Genomic DNA, 26,959 nt, shown 5'->3' with positions numbered 1-26,959 from the left:
CGCTGGGGCAGGCGGGTACCAGCTGGCGAGGAAGAGGAGGAGGAGTTACTGCTCCCTGCGGGCAGCTTTCCCAGGCAGCCATCCCAGCTGGGGGCAGAGCAGGTGGAGGGACAGAGGGGACCCAGCCTCTCGGCCGGCTGGGGGGATGGAGTGGCTGAGCCAGCGCTGCCCGCTGCTGCCCGCTGCCCAGGGCTGCCCCCGACCCAGCCGGGGCACCTTGCTGCTGGTAAGTGGGAGCCCTGCGGCGCTGCCGGGGCTGGCTCCGTGCTTGGGGTGGGGGGACACGGGTGACACGTTGGGGAGCGCGGAGGGTGTCAACCCAAGCCACCGTGGAAACGCCTCCGTCTATAAGGGAGCCTCTGCAAAAGCAAAAAAGACCATGCAGGAGGAATGTACTCTCCGTCTCCAGAAAGCAAAGCAGATTTCTTAGTAGTTTTTTTCCACTTGCGCTGAGGAAGCTCGCAGCGTAGTCTGCCGCTAGTTGTGTTTGGGTTTGGTTGGTTTTTTTTCGACAGAACCTCATCAAAACTAGGCAAAAAGTCCTAACATGGTAATTTAAATTATAAAAGCAACTAAAGCTGGTTTTAGTTTACCAAAGGCAAAACAAATCTTGCAGAAGTCTTAGTGACTCCAAACTCAACTGTCATTTTGCTGGTCAGTGCTTTTCAGTGAAATACTTAAAATCTCCCAGCAGGTTTTTTGGTTTTGTTCGCTTCAACATTCAACAGTCGTGAGTTTATTTGGTTTTCCAGGTAGGAATCCTGAAGTTTCACTCCTTCACTTTTGCACCATCCCTTGGCAAATAGGGAGCTTTGTCTTTCTTTTCAGAAAAAAAAAAGGGGGGGGGGGGGAAACACCCCAAAAAACAAGGGAGTGGTCACTCTTGTACTAATATTCAATCACAAATGTTTCTGAGGATTTGCTCATCACATGCTCATACATCTTCCAAGAAGATTAATGATTGACATGCTGAACAGGTCAGATTTAATTTTTTTTTCTCCTGAGCAGGAGCATGATTACATTCTAATCTGGAAAAATAGGTACACCAGTGTATCTCTGTTTGGCATGTAACTGTGTGAGTAGCTTCAAGGATTTGTTGCATAATATTTGTTAAATGGCTTGGTGGGAAAAAAAGAGCACAAAAGAAGCTCTAAAATTATTATGAGAAACCTTGTGATGACAAAGACTATTTCTTCAAATGGATTGGAAAAGAGGAGAGAACCAACACAGCACATCAGTCATTTTCCAGACAGAAAGGAGCTCCTGTCTTTGTGGTGACAATGAGAGATATTTTTTTTTTCTAATTCGATCTTTTTTAAAAAAACAAACAAACTCTGACATTGGCCCTGTAATGGGAGGTTTTTCAGAGGACAAAGCAGGGTGGAAGTAAGGGGGGGAAAAGGAATATATTCTTAGACTTACAAGCATGTTTTTTCTCACTGTAGTTGAATAAGGGCCAGATGCTGTTTATTTCAAAAACGAGACAAAAGACAAAGGGAAGAGCAGCTGTGCAGAGACAGCGAGCGCTGCAGCCCAGGGTGCGGGCACCATCCTTCAGCTATTACTCAGCACACCAAATTAACCTTGCTATTCCAGCAATGTCCCCACTGAGATAATTATATATTTTTACATGCCTGTGTTTATAGCACGTGAGCACAAAGAGCAGCTAAGGGGTTTGCCAGGAATAGCATCTAATGTACATCAAAACCAACTTGTTGCCACTGCAGTGCCAGCCCATGGAGAAAGCGTTATAGTTTTCTGCAGCTCCATCAGACAGAGACAGCCCTACAGGCCTGGGCTGTGTGGTCTGCTAAAAGAAAACCTGTTAGGGTTTCTGTGCCCAGAAGGATCCAATTTCAAATAAGAGAAATGGGCTTAAAACCTGCAATTAAGTCTTTCCTTCCCTTGCCTGCTGTGTGGGTCTGTATCATAGCCTGGGCGGGCTGCACAACATCTATCTGCAGAAGAGAGTAATCATCCCGGGCTGACGGGGCAGGACAAAAGCTCTCCAGGTCCCAGCACACACTGTATTACTGCAGGCTTCCCACAGCTCTGCTCCCGCATCAGGTCCAGCCCAAATCTGTTTCCCATGGCCATACCCCTACCCCTACCCAACACTGCTCTCCTCCTCTCCACATCCCCAGGGAGGCAGAGGGTCCCATCCCCACCATTTCCCAGAGGGCTGGACATGCCTCACCCTGGGCACACAGCTGAAGGATGGCTGCAGGATGTGTCCTCAGCAGGAAAGATGTCCTTGGTGTGGGAGCCACGCCTGGTGGTTGCCTTCTTGCTCCTTTTTGCAGTAGAAATGCATTTCAACAGAGACCATCAGTGACTGACCTCCTTATTTTTCTTCAGAAAGCCAGTCATGGCTTCTGGGACCTTGCAGTGGGATCTGTAACCGCCGTTAGTCTGGGGGGTGACGTCCCGCAGCAGGGGCCTGGGGACCTCTGGGCTGATACAGCCTCAAAACCTGACCCTTTCCTGCCCCAAGCACTTGGCACAGTACTAATTGGCCCCGATGGAGGGGAACGAACCTCCCTATGAGCGTGTTTTCACGTACATTACAGCTAGCATTACTGTGTTGTTGAAAGAAGACTGGAGACTTCCCTTGAGCCACAGGCAACGTAAACTCTTGGGCTTACAAAATGCACTATTTCACCTAATATTGACACGTGTTTTGCCGTTAGGTGGTGACTCTGGCTTTGCTGATGTACCCGATGCTGAGGAGTCTCGCTCTGCAGCTGCACTCTGCTGTCACCGGCAGCTACGTCCCTGGGACCCACTCCATTGCCTTCATCAACTGCCTCAACGAGCAGATTGCCAAGGATATTGCCAGGTACAGAGACGCTTCCCTTGCTCGCCTGCTCAAATTGTTCGAAAGCGGCTTCTTGTGGAATAAAGCTTTGCCTTATCCCTCGAGAGGATCGGTAGTTCTCTGTACTTGATACTTCTACCTGAATGGTACTCCTTTTCTGTTTCTGCTCTCTCTGTATCAAATATCCACTTACCAAGAGCTGTGCTTTCTAAAAGAAAGCTGACAATTGCCTCTGAAGTCAATGCCATGGTAACATTAAGCCAATTCTCAATTTATTCCGCTGCCTTTCATTTTCAAGACCTATTTTAAAGCCATGGCCCTAAATCTCAAGGTCCTTAGATGGATTAAGCCCCAGCCCCGTGTTCTCTGGTCTGCCACAGTCTTTCTTCTTCTCTAGAACAACACAGACCACAAATTTCAGGAGAGGTGTAGGTAAAAGGTGAAAGTGGTCCACAGCAAAGACAGAACAGGCACTTGTGAGGTACCACCTGGAGGCCAGCACTCAGCTCACCAAGCAAGCTTCAGGGAATGAGGGCTCTACCTTGTTGGTTTGGGGTTTTTTTTCATCTCTTTTAATGTATGAGATACTTTGCATGATATTTTGCATGCAGAGTTTCTTTCACACATCTGTCAGTCCCTGACTCAATAGATGGTTTGTTCAAAGAACTGAAGCCATGTTGACGGGGGAAATGTTTATGATGGACCATTAAGTTTCCTGCAACACCTCCTGCACTGCTCTCCCTGCTACTTGCCAAAAACTCTCCATCTTCTGTAAAGTGTTCCCAAACAGTCGTTCAGGAACTGACAGGCTACTGAAAGGGATTTTGTGTCACCTTAAATACTGCAACTGTATTAAGAAATTCAAATAGAATAATATCTGCACTTCTTGATGTCTTCTGAAAAAAGGAGTAACTGTACATGGCTGGTGAAAAGAGCCTCAGTTCTTGAAAATCCTTCATCTTGACGGCTTTGCAAATGTTTTCCACTCTTTGTTCCTTATCTTGCAGGGAAGGGAGAGGAAATAAATCACTCCCCATTGCTGAGATGTATGTACTTTGGTTGTGGTTTTACTGGTGGAGTAATTGTTCCTTTGTTCCGGAATTTGGATGAATGAGCCATGGTTGTAGGGGATGACACAGGGCTTCTACATGTACTTTCCCACACACCTTTTTCCTGTGCTGTCATGTTTATTCTTCCTCTACATTGCTCAGCGGAGCACTCACTCTGATGGATCAGTCTGCGAGGAATTTTCCTGCTGGTTTTAAGGAAAATGAGTTCAAGGTTTGTAAAAGCAGACTACCTGCAAGTAGAATTCAGCATCTGGCTTGTTTGTTACGTCAGTTCTAACCCAGTTTATCTAGATTACTAATAACTTCAAATGCTCAGGAAAAAAACCAAGTCCACACAGGAGACCTAGCCTCTTCCCTGTGCCTGCTGTGAACTGCATCTCGCATAACTTACCTATCAGCCAAGCAGCCCTTCAGCCTCCAGTTCTGCCTTAGATTTGTGCATGTCATTTTCTTTGCTTTTCTGCTTATTAATATTTTATCTGTCTCAATTCAGAGCCTATTGTGAGGCAGGGACAAAGAAACACACATTAAGTGCCCAACCCAAAGATATCATGCATTATGCAGATGTTTTCCACAGATCACGTTCAGCTTCTTATAATGTTTCCCGTTCCCATGGTGGGCGCTTGTTTCCGCTCAGCTTGCTAGAACAAAGTTCAGGATCTCAGTTAGGATCACAGCTTATTGGGACAGAGTAGAAGCAATTAGAAGGTACTCACCCAAATCAAAAGGTTCCTGCGCTAAACTGACTTGGAAGTTGCAGGCAGCAAAAACAAAATGATTTGTGCCATGTGTTTGACATGACAAACGCAGCAGGGATATCTCCGCTCATGCTGCTGCAGTTTGTTGGTCTACAGATTAACTCAAGATGCTCTACAAGCATTAAATGCCTAGAACTGGCAACACATGGTGAGAGCAAACAACCCCGAGCCTCCTCGGATGGCTGTTCTCTCAGATCGTGGTGCCTCTGAGCCGTCAGCTCCGTCCTATCTCCATCACCTTGCTGGGCTTAAATGCTAAACCCAGTCCCACAAGTTAGGTGGGTCCAGACACCGGTTCTCTAGCGCACTGCTGGAGCAGCAAGATGTTGGATGATATGGGGAAGGGCTGCTTTCCTCCCAGCGCGCAGGCTGCTCCCGAGTCCCCCCTGTCCTGCAGCCCCACGAGGTTGCTCAGAGCTGCAAGGTATAAACCCTACAGACAGGCAGAGAAAGCAGAGCCGGTAATGCAGACGTGCAAAGGAGCTTATGCACATTCAAACAAGAGCCCAGCTTTCCTTAAGGCTCACAGGGCAGATTGCAAGGTATGATGCAGCTGGACATTAGCACCCTGGCTGGGGTATCTTCAGGTGACAGCCATGGGGGAGGCACCTCTTGTCCTTCTGCTCGTCTTGGGGCACGTGCTAGGCAGCCACCATGTCTGTCATATTTTTACAGTTTGTAATTTGTCTTTTTGAAAGCTAGGAGTTTCTTACAGTTTTGTTTGTAGTTGCCTCTAGGCTGTATCATACCCTGGATGAAAAGATAATACATTTTTAACTTGCTCGGAGTGAAAAGCATTCTGGAGAGAGTTTGCGTTGGAACAGTAGTTAATTGGAATGGTTTTAATTCTTCAGCTCACTAAGAGTTAATTTTTGTAGGTTGTTGAACCAAACCTTCCAATATCTAATAACTCCCATGTTCTTTGTAGTTCAAGGTCATCTAGAAGTTAAATGTTTACATTGTTAAAGCACTTGGTACAAAGTAGTGCCCAGCAAGGCCGGTGTTAAAGAAAACCAAAGGTGAAGTCACTAGTGCGGCGCCTTTAACAGAGCTGCCTGCAAGAGGGATAGGGCTGCCATCTCCGTGAGAAGGGCCCAGACATTGCTGTGGTCAGAAAACACAACATTTGACCTACTTCTTCTAAAAATCCAGCCTGAGATTGCTTCAGTATTCTTTAATCACTTAAATATCACTTCTGCTGGCAGAGCCAAGCAGCTCTGCAATAACAAATCAGCCCACAACTAAAGGAGGCAGCCAGAGGGAAGGAATTTATTTGGGCTTCAGATTTCTAGGATGTTTTGGGTAGAAAAACCTTGATGTTGTTAATTTAACAAGATCCACATTTAGTCTGCTATGTAAGGAAGAGGCACGGTTTGACTGGGAGACAAACCCCTTTGCATCCGTCCCAGCCCCGGTTCTTGCGACCCCACGGCTCAGCCCTGGTGTCCCTGCAGCCAGATGGGCACAGGGCTGGTGCTGGGCAGGGTCCTTGCATTGTGCAAAGCACAGGTCCCTTGTGCTACTCCAGGCCAGGAACATCACCCAACCTTCCTGCTTAGCAGGGAGGGACAGCAGGAGGGTCCCTGAGCCGTGCCAGGAGGACTGAGCTGAATGAAGCCTTTCCAGCTAGAGGTCACCTTTGCCTGTGCTTTCTCAGGGTAATAATTAACTCCAAATCCCATGTCTCTAATGTCAAAGCTGCTGCTGGCGGTCAGGGGCAGCACAAGGGAATGTCCCCATGGCTGGGGGCAAGCACTGAGGCGCAGCGAGCTGGGGGCAGGCACTGACACCCCCTCCTCTCTCACCCAGGGCCATCATGGATAAGAAGCTGGCTGCCTACGTGAACATCCTGCCGAAGAGCTCAGCCTTGTAAGTCGGGCTGAATATTCCCTAATGGAGGAGGCAAAGCCAGGATCCCTGGGCGGGGAAGGGGAGGGGGGGGAGGGGGAGGTGGACATCCCGTGGGGAGGAGGCAGTTTCCAGAAAGCGACTGGGTCTGTTTGTTGTTACAGAGGGTAGAGATGATCCTCACCCGTGCAAAGTACATGAAGTTTATTAAGGAGTGCAGAGGCTCCAACTGCCAGAGGGGACCGTTTATTTATTGGTGACTTGGCTACATGGAGAGCTCGCAAAGAGCAAGGTGATTTATGGTCCTGAGGACACGGCACTTGTTTTTAGAGGATCTAAAAAGAAGCTAAGATAGTGACGAGAAAAGGCTTTTACAGTATTAAGCAGCACTTTCAGGAAGGACGAACAGTTATCTTTGACCTTGAACTACAACAAGCCATGCTCTGCGGGTACCCTCAGCCACCCATACAAAGGGGTTGCAGTGTCAGAGGGGTTAAAGAACAAAGCCCCAAAACAGCCTTTTGCTCATAGCAGCACCCTGACCTGGCCCTGCTGGAAGTGGGGAGTGGGTCCCTATGCCACAGCCTCCCCACAGGAGGGTTTCCTCACCGTGCAGCCCCCAGCCTCTTCCATAGCCCAGCTATGAGGCTGCTAAAGTAGGGAAAATCCAGTAACGTTCTTCTCCCCCTTATGTTTCATTCCCCACGAGCCGGAACAGTTGGAGCCAAGTTGCTTACCCACAGCCCTGCAGGTTTTTCCTCTGTGCCCGGTTCAGGAGACACCACAACGTCTCCAAATGCCTATTCATGCAGGGACCCGGCATGCAGATGAAATCACGATGGCCTTCTGTCAACATAAATGTTTTGAAAGGTCATATCTGACTCACAAGAAGTACATCTCCTCTCCTGCAGGGAAGGAGAGGAAAAAAACTGTGATGCTGTTGTGCTCAGCCTCCCAGCTACAGCCATGCTACAGTCCCTCCAGGCACCAGCCCCCAGGCACGGCTTGGAGCAGGACCACCACCACACAGCACCCAGAGTCACCCCAGTCCCACTCCTTTGCCTTGCCATCCTCCCTGGGCAGCTCTCCCAAGGCTGGCACAGGCAAGGAGGCTCTAGTCTGTAAATCTGGGGTGCTCAGTTATGTGCATGGCAGACTTTTGGGGCCAGCGATGCTTCTCAAGCACTGATTTGCAAAGGAACAACCACAGGCAGAAAGCACCAAGCAGGAAAACTAACCCCCCTGGGGGCTTGGCATGGCTGCAGCCAGAGCTGTATGTGCTGATGCTTCACTTCTTTTAAATCTAGGTATTTCTGGAAAGGGGAACTGGAAGAATCCACTGAAATACTACTGGTAAGTGACAATTCCCCCCATCACGAAAATCCCCATCCCAGACTGCCCCAGCCAAAAGGGGCTGCAGGGTGGTTTAGGGAGGGTGGCATAACCTGCCCGAGATGTGGGACAGTACCCAGGGACCCCAAGTACCTGCCTGAGGGCATGGCAGTGGCAGCTGGGTGTAGCAGCCTGGCTCAGCCCCTCATGTTGCCACCACAGGGGGTATCCCCTGGGGAAGAGCCCAGGAAGGGCTCCTTTTGCACCGCCAGCTATGTTGGATGGGTGCAGTGGAACTGTGCAAGCAGGATTGCTCCATCCCCTTCACTTCTCCCTTGTTTTTTGTTCTGTTTTGTTTCTTTTACTCTCCACAGTTAGTGAAAACAAGGACATCCAAAATAGGCGAATTGTCCAACTACGTCAGGTGAGGCTCTGGCTCTGCAAGAGCACTGGGTTACCAGTCCAAGGTAGGCTGCCATCTCCAGCTCAGCTTTGGGAGTTGGGTTCCTTGAGCCATTTCCCACCCAGGGCAGGTTTTACTCCTCCTAATATACCTTATGAGCCAGAAGACCCCAGAGGTGGCATGAGCAAAAAAGAGAAGGTTGGCAGGAACACCAACAGTTGGGCTTCAGCCAGCTCCTCCTTACTGGGTACAACGAGGTATTCTCCTTCTCCTAATGCAGGTCATTCCCTGGCTGCCTCCTGGCAGGGTTTCCTGCATTTCCCAAGCACCGAGTGGTGAGTGCAGCCAGCTTCGGGCCAGGGCCCCTGGCAGTCAGCTGCTGGCTGTGGTAAACCCCAAACTCAAAGCAAAATTCTCACATGGCCAAAAGAAGATGCGGGTGCTTTGAAGTCAGCGGAGAGCGTGGTGCAGGGCTGGCGCGCACAGCTGGGAGCAGAGACCTCTGTTCCGCCGCGGGGCTGTCAGTGACACTGTTCCTTGGCGTCTGTTTCCACTTTAGATCCATCCATCCCTTTGAAATTCCTGAAATCATCAGCCTGCCTATTGACCAAGGAAACCCTCTCTACCTCAAATGGATAGAAGAAAGTGTCCCACCGGACTAAGAAGTGCAGAAAGCGCCTCGCTTTTGGGGAGACCAGGTGAAACCTGAAGCCACACCGGTCTCCCTGTACAGGCAGGAGTTACATGCACGTGGGGAGGCAGCTTATAGCTTCACGAGTTTGCTATAATGCAGAAGTTTGGGATTAGAAATTGCATTTGCACTTGAGACATCCCCTCCTTGGCCTGACCCTGTGCTCCAGGGAGCACTGAGCAGCCCGGAGGTGACGCAGGCTGAAGTGAGGAAGGGCTACATGCACCTGGGACTGCTGCAGAGGATACAGAGATGCTCATGTCAGGACACTGCAGCATTTGGGGGCTGTCTCAGGCCACCGGCAGCAAATGCTAGCTGGAAGCCAGGGGCTGGCAGCCCCTCCAGTGCCGTGCATCCCCGCAGCCAGCACCTGAAACCCTGCCTGGCCCCCTGCTCCCCTGCAGTGGCTGCTGCAGCATCCTGCCCTGCTCTGCCTCCCGCTTCCCCAGCCCGCAGGCAGCAGGATGTGGCCAGGCACCCCGCAATGTGCCAGCTCATGCCCTCTCCTGCTGTCATGCAACATGCTGGTTCGAGTCTTACAAATTCCAAGGAAACAGCAAACTCGTGTTTTTTTCAAAAAAAAAAAAGTGAGCATTTACCAGGAGCTGCAAGCAGCGCATGTGCTGACCCTGCCCTACCTGCCGAGCCGGGGAGAGCCAGGCTGAGCTGGGCAGCATCCTCTGCCAGTTCAGGGAAACCAAGTGCTGGCGGGACCAGGGCATCACCCAGCTGTGGGGCATCACCCTGCATCCCCTGCCCACACCGAGATGGTGGCTTTCTACCTAGGTCAAGTTTAACCTTGGAAAGAGATGCTCATGTTGATATTTTAATGGGCTATAACTTATGGAACAATATTGAGTTATTTATGTGACTGAGAAGGGAATAAACGGGAAATTTTCTTACCTGGGCAGGCTCACGTGTTGTTGCAGTTTGCAGGCACAGTGTCCACAGTGAGCTGGGCAGGAGGAAGGGCCCATCATGAGTTTGCAGCGGCTCTCTCTGGCCTGATGCTGACCCACGCAGAGCTTCCGCCTGCTCCTCTTGGGCTCATGGAGAAGTGGTACAAGGCATTTTGCAGGCATCGAGAGCTGGGTCCCTGGGCTTGCGTGGCCCCACCAACCACCAGAGGTAGCGTGGGGAAGGCTCACAGGGGCAAGAAAGGCAAGACAAGAGTGAACGTGGTCTGAACTCTGAGAGCAGGAAAGATTTTAGCGCTAAATCCAAAGAAACAGGGTGCCAGCTAGGCACCTCATCTGGCAAAAAGGAACAAAGCACATCAAGTGAACACCAGCACCCCCAGGCCACGCTGGCACCGCACCCAAAGCTGAGCTTTGCTTAGCCCTGTCAGTGCTACGTTGTGCAGTTATCACGGCAGCACAGAATGGTCAGGGTTGGAAGGGACCTCTGGAGATCTGTGTCCAAGCTTTAAGCTAAGTTTGAGTGGATGGAGGCTATTTGGGACCTCACCAGTCAGTAGGACTGAGTGAGGGCCACCCCCCTCTACAAAACCCATCACTGCAAAGGGTGTCCCTGTCCCCTGCTGTCCCCACACCTTTCACGGCTGCACCAACATTCCTCCCTTTGCATCCTTCTGCCGTTCTTGTGCTCCACAGCAGCACCTCTCCGGCTGAGGGCACACCTCAGCTTGGCACAGCATGACCCAGCAGCACCAGCTGCATTGTGGTGGGCACTGGGCATCTGCCCAGGAGCACACACTGACCTCCAGCGCCCAAACTCAGTAGTCCTGCCACTACAAAGAACCAGCTATGTTAGAAAAAAATGTCTTTTTAATTGTACATCAGACATATTAATTACAACTTGGGTATAACAAGAGTTGGTTATTACAAGCAGCAACCTGAACTCATAAATCTTTAGAAGGTGCACAGACTCGTTATAGTATCTATTACAGCTAATGCAAAATATACTCTGCAACAAAAATATTTTTAAAGGCTCCACATTCAGTTCTCTGCAAGAGGCCAGGGGGAGAGGGAACAGAGAGGGAGAGCAGAGGAACCAGGGCCACGTGTTGTGGGTACTGCCACAAGTGCAATGTCCATTGGCACATCCCACGGAAATAACCCTGCTCGGCCCTGGCACAGCTTTTGGCAGCCCCCGGCCCCTCCGGCAGCAACTCTGACAATAACAAGGGCTTCATAGGCACTGGTCAAAGGGAAATACTGAAATCAATCCTTTGGTGACAAAGCCAAGACAGGAGGGGGGTGACCTGGCTGGCTGCAGGAGCTGCACCCCTCCTTGCCAGGGATGAGGGGTCCTGGCAGCGCGTCTCCCAAAAGGATGGGGCCCCTCCAGAGATGCTCCTCCTGGGATAAGCTGAGATGCAGACCCTGAGGGTGCCAAGCACCTCTCCCCAAGGCACATCTGACCCCACTCGGCTCAAACCATCTCATGGCTGGAGCTGGATGGAGCCTTCTCCCCCAGACCTCACCCCGCACCAGCGGTCAACAGCTCCGCCATCGAGCACACCACCAGGCACATGGCACTGGGCAAACTGTCAGAAAGGAGTTAAAATGCTTTTTCCTGCTAAGCCAAATATTCAGGCTCCTACTACAGGACTGAAGCAGCTCGAGGCATCGCCACCTCACAGCTGTGCAAAGGCCTGGTGCCTGCTAGGGGAATTAACACAACTGGCAACCCCCCTCCACACAGGGTGTCCCACTATGTTATTTTAGCAGTAGCTGAAGCAGAAGTTGATTTTTAAGGGCCACACTTTGGCCTCTGGTTTGCAAACGCCACCTACTCTCTCATGCCAATTACACCAACAAATTTTTTTCGGTATATTTTCAATAAAACCGCCTTTTCAATCACCAGTCGGCAGATCCCACAAGCACACACAGGAACAACGATGGGGCTACAGGCACAGGGTGTGCTGACAGAGCAGGACCATGCACCCCCCCCAGCATCGCCACCCTCCATCCCCATGGGACAGCCATGTAGTGATAGGGGACAGACGAGGACAACATTAAAAATATATATATATATATATCTTAGAAAAGAAATCTAACAAATATGTCTGATGATACTAGGTTATTTTTTTTAAAAAAAAGACAACTGCTTTGCTCCTGAACAACCTGGCAGTATTGCTTTAGTTAAAGAAGGGGGCTGCTCCTTCTCTTTGGCAGACAAACAGACCCCCCACCCTCACAAACATCGACGCTACGTCGGGAGCAGAAAGCGCAATCGCTCTCCAGCGAGGCACAGCCACGAGGCCATGGGGATGGCCGTGGGGACCCCAGTACAACCCTCTCCCCATGCCCCCGCTGTCCTCTTCGGCCTTTTTGGTTTGTCTGCTCATTTGGCACGTTCAGAATGAAGATTCCTGGAGGAACAAAGGCCTCGGGCTCCAGTCTGTGAAATGCCCACGGTGGTTTTAAGGCAAGGGTGTATCTTTTGACTCATCTCTTCCAAGACAATGATTGTCAGAAGAACAGGGAAACGGCGCTGGTGCGTTACCACACGCAGTCCAGGTCATGGGATGAGACCCCCAAAGGGGCTTCCCCAGGGGCACCCAGCCACGCTGGGGGGATCCTCTGGGAAAGGCCAGACCCACTCGCTGCTCTTACTGGCACTGTGATGGTGCCCTGGGTTTGGCCAAAGGCTCCATCGGGAAAGCGCAGCTGGGCCACGCTCTTTGCATATACATGGCCGCTAAAATAATAATTGTTAACATAAAAAAATTACGGCAGCAAGGCTGGGGGCTTCACCCCTGGGCAGCACTGCCGACGGCACCAGCTCAGGCACTGCCTCCACCCGCGGTGGATCCCGGGGAGCCGGCTCCAGCTGGGACCCCCAGCACAGAGGGGTCTCAGCCCTCCCAGCATCCCTCCTCTGCTTCACGATGAGACTTTCCCCATCATCCCGATCTCCTCTGGTTCGGCTCCGGGAAAGATTTAGGGGCGGGTGGCGTTCAGTAGGGGGTCGTGCCTTCCCACTCCACCAGGTACTGCACCTTCCCCTCCAGCGTCACCCGCCGCGCCAGCACCTGGTACTTCTCGCCGCAGACCAGCCTGCCCGCTGCCCCGAAGTAGCTGCTGATGGAGGACTTGAGGTGGGAGAGCGAGGAGTCATCCTCGCTGATGCTCTCAAAGGTGTGGCTGTCAATAGCATCGTCCGGGCGGTCCGGGCCACAGGCTGCCTCGCTGCCCTCAGGGGTGCCCCCGGCCGGGCGCCTGCCCACCTCCCCACCTCTCCTCTTCGCCCCCACCGAGGCATAGGCTGGCACTGCCAGCTTGCGCTTGCGGCTGCCCACGGTCCTCCGGCTGTGAGGGAGGGGACAGAGGAGGGGTGAGGGCAGCACCCAAAAGGTGTCCCCCACCATGCTGGCTGTGCCCGCCGCCCAGCGAGCCTAGAAGGAGCACACCGGGAATTCCACTGAAACCAATGGCTCCAACCCTGCACAACGAGCAAGGCGGCGCTGCTTTGGGACCGCCAGCCCGCTTTGGGAAGCGAGGGGGAAAGGGTCCCCAGTGCAGGACATTCCTGTGCCAGGGCACTGGGGCAGTCCCTTGTCCCCCTGGCCATGCCACTGGGACCCTTCTGGAAGGGGGCAAGGGGCACAGCCCTCACCTGGACTCGTAGGAGAGGCTCGTGGTGGCGGAGCCTGAGGTGCTGGCAGCATCTGTGGAGTCCACATCTGACAGGAAAGTCTGTCCCGAGCTGGCACTGGGGATGGGATGCAGCATCAGCCCCAGCCCGGAGCAAGGGGCACCCCGGCCCCCACCGCCACCCCAGCTCTCCCTTCACACTGGGGTGTTGAAACCGCTCCCCCCTCACCACTCACACCCCCAGGCCCAGCCACACGGACCTTTTCAGGCTCTGAATTTCATCCAGTGTGAAGTCAAAGATGCTGGCCAGGTGGTGGTTGGTGCTCCAGGCGGAGGTGAAGTCACTCTGTGCCATGAAAACAAGCTCACTCGTCACCCCTGAGCGGCACGGTGCTGCCCACGGTCCCGGCACCGGCACCCCCTGCCCTGGCACCACCGCGCTCCTTCCCACGGCTCCTGGGAAGCAGGCTTGGCACGGAGCATTTGCAAACCCCAGGGCGAGGGATGGGTGCTCTCTCTGCCCGCACAAGCCAGGGAACCTCGTGGGGAGCCCCAAGGATGGAGGGGCCAGGGGGGTCCCACTTGGCTGCTAAATCCCAGGATGGCTGCACAGAAGAGGGAGTGAAGGACTCACGCTGGGAATTGCATCCTCCAGCAGGAACTTGGCCCTCTTGCGCCGCGCCGCTCGCCGCTTCTGCTGCTGGAGCTGCCGGGGCAGCAGGCTGCAAAGCAGGGGGGAGCTGAGGCTGCCAAGCCATCCCAGGGGAGCATGGGCACGGGGTGCTGCAGCAGCGGGGGGTGCCCAGGCAAATTTGGCTGCTCACCTGTCTTTATGGACGTATTTGCTTTTTCCCCTCTTCTTCAGTTCGCAGGAGCTGCCGTCACCCATGCCGGGGGCTTTCTCTGGCAACACCTTGCTAGGGGGGTTTGGAGGAACGCGGATCCGCAAGCGGAAGATGCATTTCTTCTTTTTAATTTCCTTCCCACACAGAAACCTGAGTGGCAGAGGGGAGGAAACAGCCCTCAGCTGGGGGGGCCCACAGGAGCATCCTGCATCCCACCCTGTCCGTGTCCCTCACCCCACCGTGCCAGGGGCTCACCTGCTTTTGTAGCTGTTGAGGGCATTGAGGAGGTGGGGGCCGCGCTCGGAGATGGGGGTGCCCGTCAGCTGCGGAGATGGCAGAGGTCAGGCAGGGCTCGGTGCCCGCTGCGGTTATGCAAAAACTAAACAGACGGGGGAACCCGAACTCCAGGTTTCGGCTCCTGCCCGAGGTCAGGGAGGGAGAGATGCCAAAGCCCAGAGCCACAGCCTTTGGCACCGGCGGCCCTCGGTGCAGGGCAGAACCGATCCATCCCGGCACAGTGACGGGCTTCCAGCGACCCTTGGTGTTAGCACTTCTCCCAGCTCTAGCTCTGACTGGGAAACTTGTCAGGTATGGCACCCAAACAAAGGGAAATCCCAGCACACAGAGAAAAGCGATTAAGCTAATTTTGAGCAGGAGCCGCTCATGCCAAGTGCTGCACGAAGCGGGGTTTTGCAGAGATGCCCAAACTCATCGATGCAGGGCTGCTGCATGAGCACATCCCTTCCCACCCTTCACCCTCTGCCCATCCCAGCTGCACCTCAGCCCTGGGAAAGGTCCCTTGGCTCTGCCCAGGGTCCATGCCCAGGGGCTGACACCATTCCCAGCTCAGGGAGCAGCATCCGCCATCCTCCACCACCGACACTGCCCGCTGGGGACACCCCACTGACACCAACCCGGAGCCAGGTGAACAGCACATGGGAGCTGCTGCGTGTTCCCAGTGGGTGCAAACACCCCAGGCCAGGTGCTCCTGCCCACCCAGAGGAACTGGGCAGGTGTTTCAAAGCTCCTTCCCTGCAGGGGACCAGCTGAGGACCAGCTGGCCACAAGTGAGCAGGCACTCCCAAAGCATGGCCCCCTTCCACCCCAACCTCAGCTGCTGTAGGAATGGAGGGTCCCATCCCTCCCAGCTGAGGCTTCAGGCACAGCTGGCTGCATCTTACAGCTTACATCCCCAGCAGCACCGGTGAGCCCAAGCTGTGTGTTTTTACCTTCCCAAGCTGCAGCGGATCCCAGTGATGGTTCACAAAAGCCAAAATCTCCTCAAAGTCAAAGTACTTCTTCTTGCTCTGTACACCCAGGTTGTAGAGAGCGAGATGGACAACATCCACCCTGCGGGAGCAAAGTGGGCGAGAGGGTCGGCAGCCTACCCTCAACCCGGCAGGATGGTACCCACCACGATGCTCTGCTCTGCCAGTGCTGCTCCGGTGCAGCCCCCAGCACAGCCTCCCAAAACCCACCCACTGGAAGCTGGGACATCCCCACACCTTGCAGCTGAGGCAACCCAGCTCAGAGGTGCATCCCAGGGGATGCCATAGCCAGGACAGCATCCCTTGAGCTTTGGGGAGCGGTGTGATGCTGCCTGCAGCTGGGGGGAACCCCAGACACAGAGACCCTGAGCCCAGGAGCTGGAGGACATGCCGCTCCAAGGATGAATGCCCAGTTTTCCAGCTTTTTAATAAGCCCCAGCTGTGTGCTCTGGCTGCAGTTAGGTACGGGAGCAGGATAGCTCTTACTCAGATGAAAACAGACTGTCTACTTAAACAACCCAATCTATCCAGTGGGATTTTACACCTGCGTCTCTGAAAATGAAATCCATGCAACGTATCCTGCAGGATTTGCTTTATTCTTCTTCCAGCCTGCAGCACTGCTCCATGCAACATCCCTGAGCCAGCCGCATCCCAGCAGCTCATTAGCACCAGTAACAGGGCTGAGCACAAGGGGAACAGCAGGGAAAAGCTGGGCTGTTGGCGCTGTTAATATGCGTTATAAAGCGCTTTGAGACCATGAAGGTACGCTAGATGGTACCACTTGTAAACTTGTATTTAATCACAGAGCTTGATGACTTGTCACCGGATTGCCTTTCACAGTTATCCGCTGGCTAACGTGTCTCTTGGCTGCCAGACAAACAGTAGGTTTGGGGCATATGGAGAAACAGCTTCCCAGGAAACACGGAAACCTGCAGGGCCGGGCAGGAGGAGCTGCAGACCCAGGGCCTGTGGCTGAGCAAAAGCCCCAGCCCAAGGCTGGGCTGGGGTGAGTAGGAAATGCTCTGTGAACTCATGCTACTGATGCCCTGCGGCCACCCCAGCATGTCCCGAAGGAGCTGGGGATGTTTCTTACCATCTCAAGGGCAGGCGCTTGATGTATTCAGGTCCCTGGTTGCATACGGAGCAGAAAAACACATAGAACCTGGAAAACAGTGGGGAGGGAGAGCACTGGGGGTGGGGGTCATCCCCGGAGTCATGCAGGGCCTGGGGATGGGCTGGGGTGAGGACAGTGCTCCTCCAGGCGCCACCAGTGACAGCACTGCAGGGAGAAGCAGGGCTCTGTGGGATGGGGCCACCCGCCTGCTGCTGGGGTGGCTCATCCACATCGGTGCTCCAGCCAGATCAGGGAGATACAGGCTGGGGATGTGTCTGTGCCTTAGCCCCCCTGGGAGGGAGATCCAGGCTGGGGATGTGTCTGTGTGAGTACCCCCCTGAGAAGCCAGCTCCAACATGCAGCCCAGCAAGGTCTGGAAGGGACATACCTGTCTCCGAACATCATGGGGTCGCTGAGGCACTGAGTGCAGGCTTCGTGGAACCACTGCCGGCAGCGGTAGCACTGCAGCATCTTCAGGTACCACCTAGGGAGGGAAAGGAGGTGGGTGACAGCAAGGGCAGCATGTAGCAGCCACTGCCCCATTCCCCCTCCCAGGCACCGACCCCCCCCAGCCAGGGAGAGAAAGTCCTAACTTGTACTTTCTGCAGCCACGGCAGTGGGTACAAACGATGTCTCCAGGAGTGAGTGGAGACCCAGGTGGCAGAGGCAGCGTGGGCAGCAAAGCCACTGGCCTGAGCGTAGTGCCCTGCAAGCTGGAGACTTCCCTTTTGGGGGCAAAAAATCCCCTCCCTCAATCCCATCTTCCTTTTGTAAATGCTTTTCCCCACAAAACCGAGCACGATAACCCCCCAGCAGGCAGGGTCTTACTCGCCGGGGCCCCCACAGTAGCAGTAGCACTGCTGCTGGTTGGTCCGGTGCGGGGAGTCCCACTCGAGCAGGTCGGGGTTGTAGGACAGCACCATCTTGACAGCTTGCAGTGTCTTGGCAATGGCTCCCTTCTTCAGGGCACCCCCCTTCTGCAGGGGCAAGCGGGACGGGGGTCAGCGCAGCTGCCTGGGGGGCCACATCCTGCACCGCCGTGCTGAGGGTGGGTGGTACACGGAGCTGGCAACCCCGGGCAGCCCCACTCACCCGCACGGCCAGGGCAAATATGCAGCGGCGGCAGAACCACGGTGTCCCCAGGGGGCCCTCGCCACCACTCGCCACCGGGACATGGCACTGCTGGTGATAACCTGCAGGAGGGCTCAGCATCAGCACTGCCAGGCTGGCCGGACCCCCACCCCTGCGGGGGGTACACGGCCAACCCCAGGGTGATGCACCCACACTCACCCAGCCCACACTTCCCGCAGATGAGGATTTCGTTCATGGGACCTGATGTCTTTCCCAGGCAGACGATGCACTTGGGCTCCTCCCCAGGGACACCGGCTGCGGGACAGGGATGGCAGAGTCGGAGAGACCAAGGCACAGCCACGTCTCCATGGTGCTGGGAAGAACCTCCCAGCACGGTGGTGGGAAGGGAGGATGGGGCAGCACTCACCATGCTGGATGTCCTTCCAGAGGACCCAGTACTTGGAGTTGTCCTCAAACGTGACAAGGCAGCTCTGCTTGGAGCCGCTCACCTGCATGGAGAGCGGGATGAACCACTGGGCATCACCTCCCATTCCCAACACTTCCCCATTTACCGTGGGGACCAGCCCTGCAGTCGGGTGCATTTGGGGTGTGACACCCAGGGGCAGGACATCAACCCAAAATCCCCCACTGCCCAAAGACATGCTGCAGCCCAGGCCAGCACCCCTCCGAGCCACAAGCCAACCCAGGGAAGGGCACTAGCTACACCTTGGGTGCCCACATTACCCTTTTGGGTGCCCACATTACCCTTTTGGGTGCCCACATTACCCTTTTGATCTTCCCAAGGTAACAGAGCCCATCGGTCCAGCGGCACAGCACGTACTGCCCCTCCATCAGCTTGACCATGAGCTCCCGGCAGCTGCTGCCCCTCTGCACCGCGGCACCGGCCGGCGCGCGCTGGACACGGCCCGCGGCCGCGTAGACATCCCGGATGATGGGGTTAAGCTTGGCGGTCTCCATCAGCAGAGCCTGGGGGGGATGCACACACTCGTCACCGTCACCGTGCAGTCAACCATGCCACAAGGCGCCCAGCGGCCAAGCACAGCATCCCGGAGGGTTATCCCCGGGAGCACCGAGCCTGGAGCTGGTTCAGCACCGCTAGCGGGGGGCTCAGGACCCGCAGAACAAGTGCTGATGAACCGGGTTTGTTTAAGTGGAATCAAAGGGATCACTGCAATCTTTGCTGCTCTTGAGCAGGAATTAATTATAGAAACTTCTTAAAAAAGAAATAACCCCTCGGCTGCCTGGGCTCCCGCAGTGGGGCCACCCTGCCGAGTGGCACAGGGACACGGCGAGTGGCACAGGGACAGGCTCGGCCTCGCACAGGGCACCGCAGCCATAATACCTTGAAAATTCACGTGGGTTTGAATTGACAATTCCCCAGCAGCTTCGCAGGCTCCCGAGCCACCGGGACAGCGGCTGGAAGCGGGTTTGCCGCGGAGGGGCTGCAGGGAAGAGGGCAGCCCCCCACCCCCCGCCATCCCAACGCGCATCACTGGAACGCCCCAAAAGTTGCTTTACCCGCCCCCCCCCCCCCTTTCTTTGCGCTCCCGGCACGGCCCCACGCGTGGGCTCACGCCGCCGGTCACACCGCGAACGCCCCCCCGTGCTGTGGCCACCCCCTGCCCGCGCCCTTCGCTGCCGTTTCCCGGGCGGGCAGGAGCGGCCAAACTTACGGTAAACCGGGAGCGACCGAGAGCAGGCGGCTGGCGGCGGGGGGGGGGGGGCGGGGGCTGGCAGGAGCGAGCCGCGACATGTCCCCCGCAGCGCGCCCCGCCACCGCGATTATGAAAGCGGAGGCGGGTCCGCGCGCCCCCCCCCCCCCCCCCCCCGCTGCCCGGTGCCGGGAGCGCGCCCGGCGGAGGGGCGGCACGGGGGGACGCGCGGTCACGGGTGGGAGCTGCCACGCCGCTGCCGTGCCGCGCCGGACGGCGGAGGGGACCGGGGGCACCCGGCCGCCCCCCGCCCCGCCGCAGCCCCCCGGGGCCGGCGGCACCTGCCGGGCGGGGGGCGCAGCGGGGGGCGCAGCAGGCGGCCCCGGGAGCGCGGCCGCGGGCCCCGCCGCCATTGGCTCATTCAAAGGCGCTGCCGGCCCGGCCCGCCCGCCCGCCCGGCCGCGGCCCCGCCGCCCCCGCCGCGCCCCCCGCCGCCCGCGCCGCGCTGCCCTTACCGCCGGCCGCCCTCTGCCGCCGCCGGCCCGGCTCAGCGCCCGCCCGCCCGGGGCCCGCGGCGGGGAGCGGCGTGCGGCGGGGCGCGGGGCGCCATCTTCCCGCGCTTCCCCCGCGCCTCCCGCGGGCATTGACGTCCCGCTTATGCAATTAGCGGGGGCCGCCTCCGCCGCCTCCCACGGCCCCGAGCGGCGCGGCACGGAGCGGCACGGCACGGCACGGCACGGAGCGGCACGGCACGGGCCCGCGGGGAGCGCCCGGCACCCCCTGCCGGGGCTCGGCACGCGCGGGGGGGGGGGCGCCTGCTGCTGTCCGCCCCCGGGGGTACCTGCCGCTGTCCCCCCCGGGGATACCTGCCACTGCTCCCCTCCGTGGGGTACCCGCCGCTGTCCCCCCCCGTGGGGTGCCTGCCGGTGTCCCTGCCCCACCGTAGGGTACCTGCCGCTGTCCCCCTCTGTGGGGTGCCTGCCGCGGTCCCCCCCCCGGCGGGTAGCTGCCACTGTCCCCCCCCCGGGGGTACCCGCCGCTGTCCCCCCCCGGGATATCTGCCGCTGTCCCCCCCGGGGGTACCTGCCACTGCTCCCCTCCGTGGGGTACCCGCTGCTGTCCCCCCCTGTGGGGTGCCTGCCGCGGTCCCCCCCCCGGCGGGTAGCTGCCACTGTCCCCCCCCGGGGGTACCCGCCGCTGTCCCCCCCCGGGATATCTGCCGCTGTCCCCCCCGGGGGTACCTGCCACTGCTCCCCTCTGTGGGGTATGCGCCGCTGTCCCCCCCCGGGGGTACCTGCCGCTGTCCCCCCCCGTGGGGTGCCTGCCGGTGTCCCTGCCCCACCGTAGGGTACCTGCCACTGTCCCCCTCTGTGGTCTGCCTGCCGCGGTGCCCCCCCCGGCGGGTAGCTGCCACTGTCCCCCCCCGGGGATACCTGCCCCTGGCCCCCGAGAGGTACCTGCTGATGCTCCCCCTCCCACGTTGTGCCTGCCACTGTCCCCCCTCGTGGGGTACCTACCACTGATCCCCATGGGGTGCCTGCTGCTGTCATGTCCGTCCGTCCCCCCAGGGATGCCTGCTGATGCTCCCCCTCCCAAGTTGTGCCCGCCACTGTCTCCCCTCGTGGGGTACCTGCCACTGCTCCCACATGGGGTACATGCTGCCCCACACAGGCACCATCACACCCCAGACCCCTCCGGGGCACACTGCATCACACCATCACCCCACCTGCCTGCCAGCCATGCCCCCATGCACCTGGGGGTCCCCAAGGGCACCCAGGGCCAGCCCTGCACCCACCGTCACCCCGTGCCATACACAGGGACCTCCCTGCCTGTCCTCCCCCGGCCTGGCAGCTGCGAGCAAGAAAGGGCATCCCCGGGCCCCCCAGGATGGGGCTGTGCAGGCAGGGGTGCCCTGCCTGCACAGCATCATCCTGCACGAGGGGCCAACCTGTGGTCCTCGGGATTCCTAGAAACGAGGGTTGCCTTTCTCTGAATCTCAACAGAGAAAATCAATCACTGAAAAAATGCTTTGGTCAGTGCCAAGAAGAAAATCTTGAGGATTTGCTGTTTGTTGGAAAGTGCTGCCAAAACAGAAATGTTTTCAGGCCTGCTAAGGCAGCAGAGAAGCTGAATCCTGGTGCAGGGTCTGGGCCAAGCGCAAGCGGAATCAATACGGATTTTATTGCCTGTAACAGATGAGATCGGCAGCAGCACCGTGGGGTGGCTTCCTCAGTGCTGGGGTTCACAGCACACCCACGAAAAAGCCCCCCCAGGCATCAGGAATAAATGGCACAGTGCTGAAATGCCTTTTAAACACCTGCATGTAATTGTCATGTTAGAAATATATTTTTTTTTAATCAAACTTTCCCATAAAACATTGGTGTCTGAGCATTCCTCGCACTGTGACCGGCCCTTGGCGATGCTGCACACCTGAAGCTGATGGGGAATGCGGTTCCCGAGCGATGGGTACCGCTCCCCTCTTCTTTGCAGTTCCCCATGTGCAAGGCAAAGCCGAGTGCAATGTGAAGATGGGGGCAGGGGGCGAACATGCCGTGCCATCCTGTACCTTGCTGTACCATGCTGTGCCAAGCAATGCCATGCCGTGCCTGCACCCAGCGGCTGGGCCTGCGTTTGCAGAGGTTTAGGCAGCTGAAAAAAATGGCAGCTCATTCCCCAGTGTGAAACACCATCCTTCACCTTCACAGGGAACCTGACGCATCTTCAAAATAGTCAAACGACCAAACTCTGTGGTGAGTCATGATGCGTCACCGCAGGATTAAAATAACTCTTGCACCATAATCTCCCCTTGGACAAACACCGCTGCTCGCTTCGCTGCAGTTGGTGGTGCTGGGTTTAACCCAAAGCGGGTCATTTGCTGCACTTGTGGGGCCGCATGTACATCCCAGCCTGTCTCCACATGGTGCTGGTGGAGCAGCTGATGGGGATGTTTACACCCCCCTCCCCAGCCACCGTGGTTTATCTTTGCAGCATCTTGGTTGTTTGCCATGGGAATGCAGATGATGTGACACATAAACACTGGATCAAGTTCACCATGGGCGTAAGCAGGGATAACCTTAGCAAAAACTCTCTTTTGCGGAGAGGGCACCCCAAACACGGCACCTGCTGATGGAAAGAGCACAGTAACATTGCCCTGGAATAAAAGTCCCAAACAATAGGAGAGAAAAAAAAAAAAGGCGTTTCAGGTGCATCCTCTATTTCCTGACACAAATGAAGCCACACAATTGCATTTAACTCTGGTTTCTTTGTAGGTGCTCCTGCCACACCATCATCGAGCCTGGCCTCAGCTCCCGCTGCGGTGAGCAACTGGGTCTGCCTTCCTCCACTTCTTCATCTTCCTCCTCCTCCACTGCACACACCCCCAGCTCTTCCTGCACACCCCAGGGAGCCAGGAGAGCCGCTGGAGGTCCTGTTCCTTTGGCACCATGTGAAGGCTTGTGGCCCCTGGCAGGCACTGGCACAGGGCTGGCGGCAGTGCCTACCGCAGGCGCAGTGGTCAGACACGGCTGAGGACCTGGTTTCACACCCATGGTACTCCAGGGACCTCGGTGGGACGATGCCTGACACGCTGTGCTGGGGAAGAAGCACCCACCTGGGCCCATGCTGACATGCGTATTTCCATCTCATATCCCCAGCTGAAGAGACCTCAGTGCCCCAGTGGGCAGGGCCGGCAGAAGATGTTGACCTGCTCTCCGTGCCAGATAAGCAAGGAAGCCCCCATTTAAATCGAGTCATTAAAAGCAGACTATTCCATAAGCAAATAAACAAATAGACTCCAAGCACCAATGCAAAGCTGGCGATCTTCCTCCCTCCTCGGCCAGGGAGCGGGGCCAGCACAGGTTCCCAAGGCAGGTCACTCCGGCTCCTTCCCCACCACTGAATTTCCAAACAAACTCAGCATTTGCAAAATGACTTGAATGAAGCCCCAGGTAGCACACACAAATCTGTCAAGTTGTTTCAAATTTTTTGGTTTTTTTAGTAAATTATCCCTTAAGGATTAACTACTCCAACACCCCCTATTTTGCCCTTTAAAACTTTTTGTCGCTCCTCCACACCCTGCACTTGCAAAGGTGGGGAAGGTGCTCTCCTGCTCACATGAGGATGGAGCACCCGGAGCACCACGGCTCAGCCTGGCCGGGAGCTGGCCGGAGCTGTGGCTGGAGCAGAGCCTGCGGCATGCGTGGGGTGAGAGCTGCCGGTGCTGCCTTTCTTTCTGCTTTGAAAACTGCCCAGAAATCAGGTAGCTTCTTTTCACAGTGTTTTTCTTTCTTTGAAAACAGGAGTGGGAGGAGGCGTTGTATGTCGGCTTGTAGTCTTGGAGACTGGAGCCGAGGAATATTGAATGGAAACCCAAACATGAGGCTGCCTATGAACAGGCCTGATGTGGAGATAGGATCTGCAGAAACGACAGGCGCTGGCTGCAGCTGCTCCGGGGCCTCCTGCGCCGAGCGATGCAGGGCTGCAGCGTGGGGATGCTCAGCGCAGCTCTTGTGTGCTGTTCAAAACAATCCACAAGCGCCATTTCCATCTGGAGATTCAGCTGGTAAAATAGGACACAACCATGCCAATAAAAGTAGATACCACCAAAGGAGCTTGAGATCTACTGACATAATGCACTCTCTCCTGGCCGGCGCTTCCCCTGCTCTGTGGATCTCTGCCACCTTTTCACTGAAACCACCTGAGTGACCAGCACAACCGAGTTAACCTCAAAGCAGCCATGGACAAGGTTATGAGTTCTTTTCCTGTCCTGAAGAAGGGCTTCTAAGCCTACAAGTTTTCCTGTTTTTCTCTCAGCTTCATTAGTCAGGTCAAAAAAAATATTATCTTTCCCTACAAACCGTGTCCTTGGTTATTTCAGACCATCGTAGCTACAGAAGCGCTGTGCCTCTTTGCCAACCTAGTCATTAAACATGGAGCAACTGGTCCTGATTTAACTCACTAAAACTCTCTTTGATTTTTCTGCATCATTTGATTTGGTCCAGACCAAAAAATAAAAAAAAAACTACTTCAGCTGCTCATTTCCCCAGTAGAAGTGATTTGCTGGATTAGAGAACTCTTGATATCGCTCCGATTGCAGCTTCTTCCCCAGTTAAGTGTCATCCGTTTCCTTATCAAGACAGTTTAGTGGCTGAAGGTCTTGGAAATGAAAATCGGGCGACTGTTCCAGGAACACCAGAGCCTGGAGCAGAGCCCCGTGTTTGGAAAGCGCCGTGGCTCAGTGCATTCCACACGGCCACGGTAATGCTCAATGCTCGTGCACCGCGGCACGGGGGGAGTTCGCTCTTGTTCGAGCCCTTTCAGAGAAAAGCGAGACACCCAAGAGCATATTCGAACAAAGGTATGGTTGTAATTAGCGTCAGAGCAGTTAAACCTGACATTCAGCTGGTTTATGCCAGCCGTGCCTTTGAAAAAGAAGAGCATTTAGGCATTGGGTTTCATGTCTTTTTATTGTTTATTTAGCATGAATTTCATCCGTATCCTCTTTTTTTTAAAAAACTTAACTTTCTTTGCGTGCTTCTATGCAATTGCATAAGACATGAAGAGCTTGTAAGTGTTCTTACAGCTGTGCAGGTTTTATGTTAATGGAGCCCTTACATAATTTTGACACAGATATGTTGTGTACACGTCTGCAGCTCCTAAGCACAGCTCAGAAACAACATCCCCCCAAAGAAAGAAAGAAAGAAAGAAAAAAAGAAAGAGAAAGAAAGAAGGAAAAGCCCATGTTGTTCCTGGGGAAAAGTGAGAAATGGAGAGTGAAGATCTGTGTTTACAGGGGGATGTTTGTGCTGCTTACCCGGCTACAAAACTCCACTCAGCAAATGCCTGTTAGGGCAACTGTAATTAGTGTTCGAGGCAAATTTGGGCTGTGTCTGCGCAGTGCAGTGCTGTGCAGACAGGGACCCACCACGCCACCGACCACCCGGGGTCCAGGGCACGGCCCCAGGGGTGGCTCTGGTAGCTCCTCACTTGCCTTGGCGGATTCCGCTTCCCGGCGCAGAGGCGATCGGTGCCAGCTCTTTGCTTTTGCTCTTCAGGAGCCGAGGTGAGCCCGGTCCTGCTCATCCAGCCCGTGATGCTCCTTCACAGGAGCCCGTGCCTCCAGCCTGTGGCTCCAGGGTGCCCTGCTGCTTTTCAGGCCCTCAGCAACCACAAAATCTTTCCATTCATTATACAGAGCCCGCAAGAAACATGCCACTTTCACAATTTTCACGGTGGTTCACCTTGCCTCAGCTTCTTACCTGCTGTAAACGAGCAGTGCTTCATCCCTGTCCCATCCTGGGGCTGGGGTTACATCAATGGACTGTCTGCCCCACCAGCAGAGCCGGCAGTGAACCTCCTCCCTTACAGACATTTGCCATCCAGGCCGGAGATGTGTTCCCATGTCCAGGGCGGGGAGGCATGTGCTGGTGTTGGTCACACCGGGATGGCCAGAGCCCCGCTGCGTCGCATCCTTTCTCCAGGGTACATATGTGGCCAGCGTCGATGCTTCTGCTTCCCTGCAGCTTGTGCTGCTCTGGTGCGATGTGACCTCCTGCCATCAGTGAAATCCTGTCTGTGTGCGGGATTTGAAGAAAATCAGTGTGATCAGTCCTGGTAGAATCTCACTAGAGAGAAGCACAGAAGTGTCAGGTCATTCGCTCTCTGCTGGGTGTCTCTCTCAGCCTGCACATGCACATACGCACACACATTTATTTTTGCTTCCCTCAGTGCAGACACATACACATAAATACTCTCTCTCGCACACACACATTCACGTATTCTCTCCCACACATTCTCTTCCCTCAGCTCTCATCAACACATGGGTTTTACTCACATCCCCCCTCCTCCATCTGTCTCTCAAGGAAAACCTTCCTAATTATTTTTATGAAATAACAGCTCTACGTGGAAAAGGATTTTGCACAAAAAACTGACAGTGGAGCAAAGAGGCAGCCGAGCTTCCCTGGGAAGTCAATTCCCACTACGATAAAAGCAGCTGATTAAAAACCCCCAGTGCAAAAGCAGCTCCACGGCCAGCGAGGACCCAGGAAAGCTTACACAGGTATGGAGCGACTCCGATTCCCCTGGCAACCAGGCAGAGCTGACCACTATCTTAATCCACAGTAATTCTTTTACAATCAGCTGCCGCCTCCCTCCCTGGCTGCGGTAGCCGGAAGAGGCTCTGGAAATCAGTTTGCTGTGCCAGATTGTGCCGCCATCACCCACCCTCACCTCCCCGTGCCCACATCCCTCTGGATGAGCCCAGCTGGTGGGGGGTAAAACCCCTTCATTCCAATTTTCCAGGCCATAACCCCATGTCCTGGGTGCTGCACCTTCCATACAAACACACCAGCTTCCCCAGGCAAAGAAAAGCTGACCCTGTTGTGACGGCACCGATGTGAGAGCAGAGATGCTTTAGGGTTTGGTCCTAAGGGTTCCACCAAGATCCTGCAGGACCACAGGCAAGGCACCGCATCCCGAGCGCCACGGTTGACCATCGGCATCATCAGC

General features: G+C 55.6%; 2 protein-coding genes and 1 long non-coding RNA gene across 4 annotated transcripts; 2 read left to right on the top strand and 1 right to left on the bottom strand.

The window, feature by feature from the left end:
• The first annotated feature begins 45 nt into the window (after positions 1-45).
• LOC121093735 (protein CutA homolog) lies at positions 46-9,822 on the top strand. Its single transcript, XM_040606540.1, has 6 exons — positions 46-226; positions 2,691-2,839; positions 6,456-6,515; positions 7,802-7,847; positions 8,201-8,250; positions 8,789-9,822. Exons 1-6 carry the CDS (start codon positions 146-148, stop codon positions 8,889-8,891), a joined length of 489 nt encoding a protein of 162 aa, XP_040462474.1. The 5' UTR covers positions 46-145; the 3' UTR covers positions 8,892-9,822.
• Positions 9,500-20,076, bottom strand: PHF19 (PHD finger protein 19). 2 transcript variants are annotated; one of them, XM_040606538.1, is made up of 15 exons: positions 19,969-20,076; positions 18,567-18,767; positions 18,208-18,289; positions 18,000-18,095; positions 17,802-17,902; positions 17,538-17,686; positions 17,098-17,193; positions 16,689-16,757; positions 15,557-15,677; positions 14,583-14,650; positions 14,307-14,477; positions 14,117-14,204; positions 13,743-13,828; positions 13,505-13,600; positions 9,500-13,197 (listed from the first exon to the last, which is right to left on the bottom strand). In XM_040606538.1, the coding sequence occupies exons 2-15, from the start codon at positions 18,756-18,758 to the stop codon at positions 12,846-12,848; spliced, it is 1,767 nt and encodes a 588-aa protein (XP_040462472.1). In that variant the 5' UTR covers positions 18,759-18,767; positions 19,969-20,076; the 3' UTR covers positions 9,500-12,845. The 2 variants fall into 2 exon arrangements, with proteins under 2 accessions (XP_040462472.1, XP_040462473.1); XM_040606539.1 differs by lacking the exon at positions 19,969-20,076 and adding an exon at positions 19,475-19,749.
• On the top strand, positions 19,292-23,500 carry LOC121093736. Its single transcript, XR_005829638.1, has 2 exons — positions 19,292-19,475; positions 22,723-23,500. It is a non-coding gene; the product is annotated as an uncharacterized LOC121093736 (long non-coding RNA).
• The last annotated feature ends 3,459 nt before the right edge of the window (positions 23,501-26,959 follow it).

This window comes from Falco naumanni, chromosome 9, assembly GCF_017639655.2.
Source record: "Falco naumanni isolate bFalNau1 chromosome 9, bFalNau1.pat, whole genome shotgun sequence".
In the NCBI taxonomy this organism is placed as follows: domain Eukaryota; kingdom Metazoa; phylum Chordata; class Aves; order Falconiformes; family Falconidae; genus Falco; species Falco naumanni.
This window is presented reverse-complemented; position numbering and strand designations above follow the sequence as displayed.